We start from the raw sequence: 12,360 nt of genomic DNA on the forward strand, positions 1-12,360 counted from the left end.
TAACCCCCTAACCCTAACCCTAACCCTACCCTAACCCTAACCCTAACCCTAACCCTAACCCCTAACCCTAACCCTAACCCTAACCCTAACCCTAACCCTAACCCTAACCCCCTAACCCTAACCCTAACCCTAACCCTAACCCCCTAACCCTAACCCTAACCCTAACCCCTAACCCTAACCCTAACCCTAACCCCTAACCCTAACCCCTAACCCTAACCCTAACCCTAACCCTAACCCTAACCCCTAACCCTAACCCTAACCCTAACCCCTAACCCTAACCCTAACCCTAACCCTAACCCCTAACCCTAACCCTAACCCTAACCCTAACCCCTAACCCTAACCCTAACCCTAACCCTAACCCTAACCCCCCCTAACCCTAACCCTAACCCTAACCCTAACCCCCTAACCCTAACCCTAACCCTAACCCTAACCCTAACCCCTAACCCTAACCCTAACCCTAACCCTAACCCCCTAACCCTAACCCTAACCCTAACCCTAACCCTACCCTAACCCTAACCCTAACCCTAACCCCTAACCCTAACCCTAACCCTAACCCTAACCCCTAACCCTAACCCTAACCCTAACCCTAACCCTAACCCCTAACCCTAACCCTAACCCTAACCCTAACCCTAACCCCCCTAACCCTAACCCTACCCTAACCCTAACCCTACCCTAACCCTATACACCAATATTCCCATTGAAGCGGGAATCAATTGTGTTAGGAATGCCTTTAAAAGTCATCCAGACCCCAAACGTCCGGATCAGGAACTTTTGAAGTTACTGGAAATTAGCTTAACTAGGAACGATTTTGTTTTTGACGAAAAGTATTATCTTCAGGTGAAAGGCACGGCAATGGGCAAAAGGTTTGCCCCGGCCTATGCCAACATCTTTATGGCCAACTGGGAGAACGAAGTATTAGCCAAATGTGGGACGAAACCAAAGTGTTATCTCAGATACTTAGATGACATTTGGGGTATCTGGACGGAATCACGTGAGGAATTTGAGAACTTTGTGGAAATTCTCAACACACACGATCCATCAATTACGTTGAAGAAGGAATTTGAGGAAAACTCGATTGATTTCCTAGATACCACGGTGTTTAAAGGACCGGATTTCTTAAAGACACGTAAGTTAGATATTAAAGTGCATTTTAAAACAACTGATACGCACGCACTACTCCACAAGAAAAGTTTCCATCCGACACACTGTTTTAGAGGAATTGTGAAAGCACAGCTCTTACGGTTTGATCGGATTTGCACGAGACAAGTGGAGTTTTTTGAAGCAGTAAGGACTCTTTTTAGGGCCTTGAGGAACAGAGGTTACCCTAGGTCCTTTCTTAGGGAATGCTTCAAGACCTTTAGGGAATCTAAAACATTGGATGATCGGAATTTGATTCCACTGATTACGACCTATTCGAGTATTTCCAAGGTTTAAAATGGGAAGTTTAAAACTAATTTTGACGCGGTTCCAGATATAGAGCAATTTGTTCCTTCGTCTAAGGTTATCTCAGCCTATAGACGGAATAGGAACTTGCGGGATTTTTTGGTTAAAGCTAGATTGCCATCTTTAACTTTGCGGAAACCACAGATATTGGAGTCCCAATTTGTTAGACTTAAGTTAGTCAAGAGTGTTGAGAAAAAAGTGTGTCGGGTTGAGCAAGGTTTCAGCACCAACTCGAAGAATTGTATATATGTCATTTTTTGTTCAAAATGTGGAGTTCAGTATATTGGAGAAACCAAGAATACATTGTCCACACGTATGATGCAACATCGATACAATGTGAAGAACAAGAAGGAAACAGAAACTCTTTTGGTTAAACATTTTTTAATTCATGGTGAAGAAGCGATGAGAATGTCTGGCTTGCAAAGAAATGTGAACTGGACGGATTGGGAACGTAAAAAGAAGGAAAAGTATTGGATTTTTTTGTTAGGTACCAAAGAACCATCTGGCCTAAATATGCAAACTTAATGTAATTTCTAATCCAAAATTAGTTCGCAATTTGACCCAACTCCTGATCCCAAATTATTAGTCCAACCCTATTTGGAATTTACCCAAGTCTGGTCCAAATTTGTATCATCCTAAGCCTTTATCCCCAACCCGGTTCCTTTTCCTAACCCTAACCCCTCCCCCTTTCCCTCCTATCCCCTCCCTTTCCCTAACCCCAACCCTTTCCCTTACCCTAACCCTAACCCCACCCATGATCCTTTTCCCTAACCCTAACCTTTCCCCCTTCCCCTAATAACCCAAATTGGCTCTATGTCGAACCCTAATTTTAAGTTGGATTTGTTAAAAAAGGTAAAAAATTATAGTGTTAAATTAATAATAGTAAATTCATTTTTATAATGTCAAAGAATAAATATTAATTCATCTATCTTAAATGTTAAATGACCATTAACATTAATAAATAAATAAATAAATTTAAATAGTATAATAAAAGTATTTTTTCAATTCATGTCATATAATTCATTGTAGTACGATTAGATAAACACATATAAAGTTAAAACCTAAATTTATAAGAAGACAGGGACATTTAAAACAGCATTAATAAAAAGGACGATACAAAACGAATTACTGATCAGAGGGTATAAAAGGAATGCAGGTAGGAGAGAGAGCTCATTCTGCTTTCGACAGCCAAACGGTGCACATCTCCAGCAGCCAGCCATTGTTTTGAGCGCTTGGATTTTAGTTGGTTTTATTTTCTTTCGTGCCTCACAGGCCTGAGGAAGACCTCTTAAGGTCGAAACGTTGCCTGAGGCACGTTTGAATTTTTTTTCAACCGGAAAACACGGTTTTTTGTTTTTAGGGATTTTTAAGCTCCTGTGCTCTCTTTTAGTTGTTTGCAATTTTTTTATACCACACAGCCAAACAGGCGGTTTTTGTTTTAAGGGATTTTTGAGCCTTTGGGCTCTCTTTTAGTTGTTTGCAGCCAAATACACGGTTTTTCTTTTAAGGGATTTTTAAGCCTTTGGGCTCTCTTTTAGTTGTTTGAACCCCTTTTGGGTTTCACTTTCAGTTGAACAAAACAAATCATTTTTTTATATTTCATTTACATTAAAAGACATTTAATAATTTAAAACAAATAATTGAAAAACACTCGTCATGGCGGACGAGTGGCAAGTAGTCCGCTACGGAAGGCGGCGCCAGCGCCTCTTCCTTGACAACCCGGACGGGGATCGGGGGTTCTCCCGTGGGATGGCCCGCGCACCTTCCTTCTACCCTCGTAGGAGGAATCAATTCCCTTATCCTAACCCCCTAACCCCTAACCCCCTAACCCCTAACCCTAACCCCCTAACCCTAACCCCTAACCCTAATCCCTAACCATCACAGACATTTGAAAACACATTGCCTAACCTAAAATTCAAAAAACTCACGAACATGAAACCAAGCCTATAAAAGGCTGCACAGCAGAGAGGAGCTCATTTGGGAGCTGACCGTTGAAGAGACAACATCTCTCTCTCTCTGTGCATTCCCAGCTTGACATTCATTGTGCCCCAGCCTGAGGAAGACCTATCTTGGGTCGAAACGTTGCGGCAGTGGGCACATTAATTCATTGATTTTCACTTATTAAAAATTAAAAAAATTTATTAATTTCATTTATTTTTGTTTAAAAACAAATTTCATTTGCATTTTTTCTTTTTTTCTTGCCTTTGTTTGTGATTGTAAATTCATATACACATATTTTACATATCTAACTGAAATAAATAGCACTTTAAAACAATTATTAAATAAAGATAACAAAGGCGACATCAAGAGACACAAAAAATTAGGAATTCAAACATGGGGTCCCGGATGGACTCAGAAGGCTGGACGGTGGTGCATCACGGGAGAGGGCGGCTGCCTTCCCGTAGACGTGTCCAGCAGGGGACAAGTGGCAGAGGCGGAGGGATGGACAGAGCACCGTCTGGACCCTTTAGGGACCGGACTCAATCCCACATCCCTAACCCCTAACCCTGCCAACCCCTTAGTATTGTGGAGAGTGTCGGAGAGAAACATTCCACGATCAGAGGATCCTTTAACGTACTGGGGGAATAGGAAGACATCTTATCAGAACCTTTTCCCCCTGGCTTTACAGTTTTTGTGTACCTTCTTGTGCACAGCTTCATCTGTGCCTGTGAGTTTTCCAAAGCTGTGGAAATGGTGTAAAAAAAAAAAAATGCAATAGACTGAATGCAAAAACATTGGATAAACGTATTTTTCTGAATAGAAATTTATAATAAACTCTGAGTCAAATGGGTAATATTACATTCACAATACTTTCATTTTAATTTTCACTTAATGTCATTCACAATATATTTTAAAGATGTCTATAATATTTGCAATATAAAAGATATAAAATGATTCCATGGAAAGTACAATACCTTACAGTGTACAAGTATGACTAGGTATTTGAATCAGTGTCTGTTGTGAGTCTCAAGTAAGTTGCCTGCAATGATATTTAAGGTCCAGCAGGTGTCAGTATGGAGCAAAACAGCAACACTGTGTCGACACAGTATCGATACAGTTTGGAGAATATGCTGAAACGCTTCACGAGGCGTCATCTACCCATCACTACAGACTGAACTATCTGTTCCACAGTCAGAGTGTTTCTCTAACAGGAGGACACTCTTTACACTCCACTCAGCACAGGGACACTGAGGATTGAGGAAACCTGACTCTAAACCCAGGATAAAGAGGTTCAGTGAATGTGGTGTTGAAAGTGTGGAGGTGGATCAGAGTGTCAGAGGAGACTCTGTAGAATGACAGAGTGCCAGCAGGACAGTCCACATACACTGCTGCTCTGTTAGAGACAGAGGAGGAGGAGGAGGAGATAGGCGTGTCTCTGTTATTGTGCCAGACAGAACAAGGACCATCATCAGTGCAGTACATACTCCAGGACTGCTTGTTGTATCCAAACAAACAGTCATAACTGTTTGCTTTCCTGCTGATTCTTTTGTAACTCACTGATATATAAACATGTCCCCTCCACTCGACCTCCCAGTAACAGCGACCAGTCAGACCATTTGTACACAGGAGCTGTTCATGGATATCAAATCTGTCTGGATGATCAGGATATGACTGAACCTCCTCCGCACGTGTCACCTTCCTGTTGTTGTCAGACAGTTGGAGGTTTGTGTTCACTGTGTTTGTGTCGATTGTGAGTTGATAGGAATCTGATGGAGAGAACAAACACAATCCAGCTGCAGTTATTGATCCATCATCTGTTCATTGATTGACACTTTGATGATGACTCCTGACATCAGAATGATGAAGATGGTTGAATGTGTGCTGCTTTGTTGTCATGAATCCCATTAAAAACACACTTACACTTCCTCAGACCTGGTCTCAACCATCGGACTCCAGCAGGCTCCACCCTGAAAGGAGGAGGGGGGTCAGAGCAGCACAGTCAGCATGCACACATGGACATTACATGGCTCTCATACACACACTGTTACACACTGATAAAGGAACAGTCCAACATTTTCACAAATACACTTCAATCCACATGTGGATCAAAATGCTGATGATTTGGACTGATCCTGGATCTGTCAGTACACCATTGTATTGAATGAAACATGACTGATTCAAACTGTGACCTTCATTATCTTTATATCCATCTTCTGTTTAGCTGAGAGGGAAACCTCCTTGCCTTTGCTGCCAGCTGTTTTTCTTCTCTCTGTGTCAGTGTAGTTACTCTACATGATCTCTGACCTCTGAGTGAGTGCAGTGTTGTTTTCATGAGTTTTAATGCCACCTGAAACCTGTTGATGTTCTGATTTAACAGCAGATTTCTCCAGATGCACACAGAGACATTCCTGCCTCTGTCACACAAACAGTGGGCCATATATTTGATTTTTAATTATTTCATGTTGAAACTATTAAGGGACCAGTGTATTTCCTCAGCAAACACTCTGATCCTCATGTTAGTGCACTGAATCATTCTGCTGTCAGCTGACATCACTGAGCGTCACCTGTCAGTCTCCTTCTGTCCTCTGAAAGTCTGAACATTCATTTGTCATTAAGATTACTTCCATGATTATGTCTGAGTTATTTTATGATTACGTCTGCATTATTGTCATATGACTGACAACTCAATGAAGACAAATTGGGAAGTAGAAAATCATTCATTTTATAATATTTATTCTATTCCATCAAAATAGAACAATACATATTAAACTGTGACTGCTGTTGGTTAGCATACAATGTTAAAAATAATCAAATGAACAACAGCAGCATCTCTGACTTTGTTAATACAAACTTAACCTCTTAGGACCTGGCATCCATATGTGTGGACAACACATTTTGGGTTGTCCAGACCAAAAGACTAAATTTTGCACTGATGATGCACTGATGATGGTAGCAGTGGCCTGATATCCACTTATCGGGACATTATACTGCCACTTTTCTATTGAAATTCAAAATGAATGTCCTCACATGTGCATCTCATTTTTGTCTGAAACAAAAAACAGCTTTAAAAAAATCTGTTAATTCTTTGTTTTCACAATCAGCCCAATAGCAAAGAGATATTAAAAATGCATGCCATGGAAGATTTTAGTGAGGTTATGGAAGCACTTATATGTGACATCAGAGGGTCAGAGGAGGCTGTCCAGTATCATGACTTGTCAGCTGGAGGGTCCGAGGAGCCTGCTGTGCGGCATGGCAGGTGCCAGGTCCATATGGTCCATATGGTCATGGACTGCTAAGCTGTCGACCTCCGGGTCGACCTTGCGAACTGAGCAATAACGGACTCTTGTGCTGCCAGCCTCTGGGCCGGCCTCCTGAAACTCTGAGTTTTGGACTTTGTGCCTTGGCCCCAGAGTTATGTTTTTTTGGTCTCATGTGTTCAGTCTTTGCTCTGGGGTTCCAAGTTGGGATTTTTGGTTTTCTGGGATGGGTCTGTTTCTGGCCCCTCTGCCCACCCATGGCTGGTTTTCCCTTGTTTTGGTTACAGCCCTCGGGAGATGGCCCTTAGGGGAGGGGGTACTGTCATGGTCCTGGGTCGTATGACCCAGTGTTCTGAGTTTCTTGATGTTTTGTTGTTCATTTGTGTCTCGTTTCATTGTAGTTTATCTAGTTACATTCTGTCATGCCTAGGTTACAGTTTTAGTTCATGGTTTATCAAGCTTCCCTTTTGTCTCATCCCTGTGTTAAGTTTCCCGTGTTAGTTCGTCATGTTAAGTCTACGTGTGTTTATCTGTCGTGTTTCATGTCCAAGTTTTTTTGTTGTCAAGTTTGAGTCATGTCTGTGTCTCGTTATGTTTCCTGTATTATTTTGAAGGTCTTGTTTCTTTGTTCATTGTTCTTAGAGTTACTTTTCCCTGTAATGTCTCTGTGTTCATTAGTGTCACCTGTTTCCTCATGTATTTTCATTTCCCTCATCCCCCCAAGAGTGTATTTAAGTCCTCAGTCTTCCTGAATTGAGTGTCACGTTGTCTACCTACATACCCCCATGTTTTCCTCATCATGGTCATAGTTTAAAAAGTCATAGTTTTGTTCATAGTTGAGTCTTGTTTGCCATTTTCTTTGTTTATTAATTCTTTCAGCCAAATAAAGGGTCGCTCTATTTTTGAAATTTAGTTTTGTCTACACTGTGTCTGCTTCTGGGTCCACCTCATCATCACACCGGTGCACCTCGCCAGTGACAATTTTAGACCTGGAAGCAGAATTGCTGATGAACTTTTTGTTTGTTTGTTTGTTTTAATAGGCAGAGCATCCTCTTTTGATTTGTGTTTGTTAGAAGCCTTAATAAACATAAAATGTAATTTTTGCCTCTCAGTGTCTCTGTTTGTGACACTTTACCAATCTGAAGTTTGTGACTGTGATTCTGATTCACATATTTCTGATTTATATGAAGAACACTAAACAACGTCATGCTGTTTGTGTTCAGAAACTTTATGAAAAGCAACTCTTGATGCATGAATGTCACATCCACAACTTAGTTACAGCTTACATGTCTGGAGGACGGGACACTGAGGAGTCCTTGCACTGAACACTTCCCGTGGATCCATAGCCGGAATCTATTTCAGAAACGCTCTTGATGCAAAGAGGAGAGGAATACCACAAGGAATTCTGTTCGGCACTGACAGATAGAGAGAAAAGAATATTTGTTAGTCATTTTCCAGTGAAGCTTTTCTCTACTCTTCTCAGAATCTCCTCTGCTTCTGTTAGTGATGTCCTCCTGTTAAAAGTTAGGTTTTTTCCCCACTGTCACCAAGTGCTGTTCTTAGTGGATAATCTAATTGTTGTTTTCTTTCTCTAATATTGTACATTTTTATCTTACAGTAAAAATTCTGTAAGCTTTTGTTGTTCTAATCTTTTGATTAGAATGTAAACTCAAACCTGTCATTCATTAAAAATATTTTAAATGGATTCGAATAACTCCTCAGCCTCCCTGGGAAAGTCTAGTCCAGGGTGCTGAAGAGAAGAGTTCGTCTGTCAGTCGAACCTCAGATACAGGAGGAACAATGCGGTTTTCGTACTGGTCGTGGAACACTAGATCAGCTTTTCATCCTCTCAAGGATTCTTGAGGGTGCATGGGAGTTTGCCCAACCAATCTACATGTGTTTTGTGGACTTGGAGAAGGCATTCGACCGTGTCCCTCGGGGGGTCCTGTGGGGGGTGCTCCGGGAGTATGGGGTGTCTGGCCCATTGTTACAGGCCATTCAGTCCTTATACAACCGTTGCAAGAGCTTGGTCCGTATAGCTGGCAGTAAGTCGGACTCGCTCCAGGTGGGTGATGTGCTCCACCAGGGATGCTCTTTTTCACCGATTCTGTTCATAATTTTTATGGACAGAATTTCTAGGCGTAGCCAAGTGGCTGAAGGCTTTCACCAAGGCGACATGACACTCAATTCAGGAAGACCGAGGACCTAAATACACACATGAGATGATGAGGGAAATGAAAGACCTCAAAACATTATCCAAAGCAGTGCATGAGCATTCTGGAATTGACAATCCTGTGGAGGGGTGAATGACATTGGTGTTTGGGCAATGGAAAGGTTTTGTTTTGTCTATTATGGTTTCTCTTGCTACATTCTTAGCTATCACTGTCACATGTGGGTATTGTTGCGTTCCCTCCATTAGAGCGTTGGTGGTGTGTCTCATCAACAGAGGCATCATGGACCCAGTGCCGGAAGGTCAGGGGCCCATGATGCCTCTGTTGGCTGGGGACCCGGAGGAGGAGCACATGCGGGACGTGTTAATGACTGAAATTTGGGATTAGTTGATCTCTCATTAGGAGAGATCAAAAGGGGGAATTGTCATAAAACATAATCCAAGTACCTATTTGCTAAGTGCTCTTTTTTATGCATTCAATAACAGGCCAGTATATTGAAGGCCAGCTTTGAAGGTTTATACACTGGGTCATTAGTCTGCTTGGTGACATGAAACTGTGATAAACAGGATTTTTAGTGCAGACCTTGGAGAGAACATCACCTACATTGGCACCGGTAGACGATAACAACAGTAGACGATAACAACAGTAGACGACCTTTGGGTCGTAGAAACTAGATATAAGGGGTGGGGGTGTAGACTATATAACACACATCCTGTCTGTAATGCATTAGATTTGCAGGAGGCTTTGCGCGGTGCACATCTCCCTTCCGGAAGATTTTATTGATTTTATTTATTTTATTAGTGATTGCATATATTTTGAGTACACTGAGTCTGAGTCTTCTCTGTCCAGCCTGAGGACTAAGAGAATCGGGTCAATAGTAGTGACCGAAAGAAGGAGATCACGGATACAAGCGGGGGAAATGAGCTTCCTCCGAAGAGTGGCTGGCCTCTCCCTTAGAGATAGGGTGAGAAGTTCAGCCATCCAAGAGGGGCTCAGAGTAGAGCCGCTGCTCCTCCATATTAAAAGGAACCAGTTGAGGTGGTTCGGGCATCTGACAAGGATGCCTCCTGGAGTCCTCCTGGGTGAGGTGTTCCTGGCATGTCCCACCGGGAGGAGGCCCTTTTGTAAATCATTCATAAAAATAGCCACACCTATAAATACTATTTTGGGATGATACATGCATATTATTTTTCCCTCTTTATTAAATTTGGCCCAAGGAAACATATCTAAACTGAACAAGCTTACACTTGATCATTTCAGGGCAAAAAAAGAAATGAATTCCTAGTACTGATAATTGGATTGATTCAAGCATCAAAGGTAACTAATCCAACTGAACAGCAGAAGATGATTCCTTTGTGTTTAAAGACACATCCACACAATTATGCATTACTGAGTGTATTGAACTAATTTGAGTAACAGCTGATATTTAATTTCTTTAGAAACTGTCTTGTGCTTTAATTTCCTGGTAGAAACCTGTCTTCTTTGCATTAAAGCCAAACAACAGCATGCTTTTCTATGAAAACTAACGTTCAGACTGAATGTAATTTAAGAAGCAAGTTCTGATGGTCAGGTTGAGTTTTGAGTGTAAGTGTTTTTACTTAACTGAGTTTACCCTAACTTTCTCCAACATCCAGCATAACATGACTGATGGAAGAAAACATGAGCACGAGCATCACTTCCTGTTTGCTGAAGTGGATTTTCCGCTGTTTAGAAATCAAAGGCTTGTTTTTAAGAGACAGTTTAAATGGGATTGAGGAAATGGCATGTTTGCACTGCAGTTTATATCCAACAACATTAAACAGTTAAATCAAAGAGTTCATGTTACTAACTGCTCACCTCCTTAGTTCAGAGACCGCATTTCTTCTAAAGACGTAAGGTATTCTGGGGGACATGACAGACATACAGTTGCGTCCAGGTTCAGGTCCAGCAGGTCTCCCATGGATCCTGTTAGAGAAGAAAAATGTGTTTTCGTTTGCAGCCACAGAAGCTGATGGAATCTTAGAATAGCTTCATCATCTCAAAGAGAAACTTGTTTGTAGGCTGAGCATGAGCAGAAGGAAACTCCAAACTAGTGTTGACAGTGTAAGAACAGAGCGCCACCCAGATATAAACAGTCATTTATGCTGTGCAGGACTATTGATGGTCATACAGTAAGCTGTAGGAGTTTAAATGTTGGACATGTTTTATAGGATAAAGGAATTCCTTGTAGTGACTTTGTTTGAGATGCAGTTTAGAAATCAGGAAACAACATCAAGCAGTTCATTTAAACCAGACACCAAACTGACATCAAAGAGTTCATGTTACTAACAGCTCACCTCTCTGCAGCAGACATAGGCTGGACTTTAAAGTTAAAGAGGTCTTCTTTAGACTCCCGCCACAGTTCAGGCCCAGGTGGGTTCCTGTGAATAATGATGGAGCAGTAATGTGAGTGCTGAGCTGTGACATGGAGAAGAGTCATGGACAGTTAGAGATGTTCATCTCACCTCTGAGCTTTGGTCTGGCTCTCATGTTCCCCACACAGAGTGGTTTTAGAGGGAGGGACTCCCTCCTCTCTGTCCTCACACTGATCCATGCTGCTCAATTCACATCAGCTCACACACACTTTCTACCTTCACCTGCAGAGGAAACACAAATCATTCATGTGCACATCAACTGAAATCCTCCTTTCCATCATGTGTGCTGTCCAAATATCAGCTGCTTCTTTCCTGCTTCATCTCAGTGTCAGCTTAATGCATCAGCTGCTCTACTATCAGGCCATTAGATGGAGCGATGAAGCACACACGATGCATTCACTGACACACACCGAGATTCACTGTTAACAAGAAAAATAAGAAGTGACAGTTTGTTTCTGTAATTTCTGGACAATTGTGGAGAGCAAACCAAAGGAGAGAAGATTTTCAAAATAACAGCAGTTTGTCTGTGAAGGTTCTCAGTCATCCAGGTCATCGTAGTCAAAGGAGCTTGCAAAGAAAAGTGTCTGGACTTCTTTAAGTTACTTGAAGACGTTTCACCTCTCATCCGAGAGGCTTCTTCAGTTCTAAGGTCAAATGGTGGAGAGTCCCAGATATAAACCTGGTGGGAGTGTCCCCCCACAGAGGGACAAAAGGACCCCCTGATGATCCTCTAATCGCCTGAGCCAAGGTGTGGAACTGGGTGTGGGTCCCAATCAGCCAGAGTTTCGGGTGAGTTCATTGTGAAACCTGGCCCCACCTTATCATGCAAATTCCTGAGGTGAGATGGCCCAGGGTGTGAGTGGGCGTTAAGGCGTCTGGGAAGGGATCTCAAAACTGGATTATAGATGGCAGAGAGTTGGTGTCGTAAACCACCGCCTCTGTTCAAAGATGGTCGCTCACAGTGGACATAGATGGCTTCTTTCACTCCTCTTTCAAACCATCTGTCCTCTCTGTCCAAAATGTGAACATTGGCATCCTCGAAAGAGTGTCCTTTATCCTTAAGATGCAGATGGACAGCTGAATCTTGTCCTGTGGAGGTGGCTCTTCTGTGTTGTGCCATGCGCTTGTGAAGTGGCTGTTTGGTCTCTCCAATGT

At 42.1% G+C, this 12,360-nt stretch overlaps 1 protein-coding gene across 1 annotated transcript; it reads right to left on the reverse strand.

Annotated features, from left to right (window-relative positions):
- Positions 1-3,957: 3,957 nt before the first annotated feature.
- On the reverse strand, positions 3,958-11,606 carry LOC146513326 (neoverrucotoxin subunit beta-like). The gene is made up of 5 exons (XM_085169147.1): positions 11,128-11,606; positions 10,649-10,756; positions 7,928-8,056; positions 5,305-5,351; positions 3,958-5,150 (listed from the first exon to the last, which is right to left on the reverse strand). Exons 1-5 carry the CDS (start codon positions 11,268-11,270, stop codon positions 4,618-4,620), a joined length of 960 nt encoding a protein of 319 aa, XP_085025273.1. The 5' UTR covers positions 11,271-11,606; the 3' UTR covers positions 3,958-4,617.
- Positions 11,607-12,360: the final 754 nt, after the last annotated feature.

Source organism: Neolamprologus multifasciatus, chromosome 7 (assembly GCF_963576455.1).
Source record: "Neolamprologus multifasciatus chromosome 7, fNeoMul1.2, whole genome shotgun sequence".
NCBI classification, from domain to species: Eukaryota; Metazoa; Chordata; class Actinopteri; order Cichliformes; family Cichlidae; genus Neolamprologus; species Neolamprologus multifasciatus.

Coding starts and splice junctions, on each gene's coding strand:
- LOC146513326 (XM_085169147.1), bottom strand. CDS start 11,270: ATGACTCTTCTCCATGTCACAGCTCAGCACTCACATTACTGCTCCATC. Junction 8,057..10,648: donor GCGGTCTCTGAACTAAGGAG/GTGAGCAGTTAG, acceptor TCTATCTGTCAG/TGCCGAACAGAATTCCTTGT. Junction 5,151..5,304: donor GAGACCAGGTCTGAGGAAGT/GTAAGTGTGTTT, acceptor TCTCTCCATCAG/ATTCCTATCAACTCACAATC.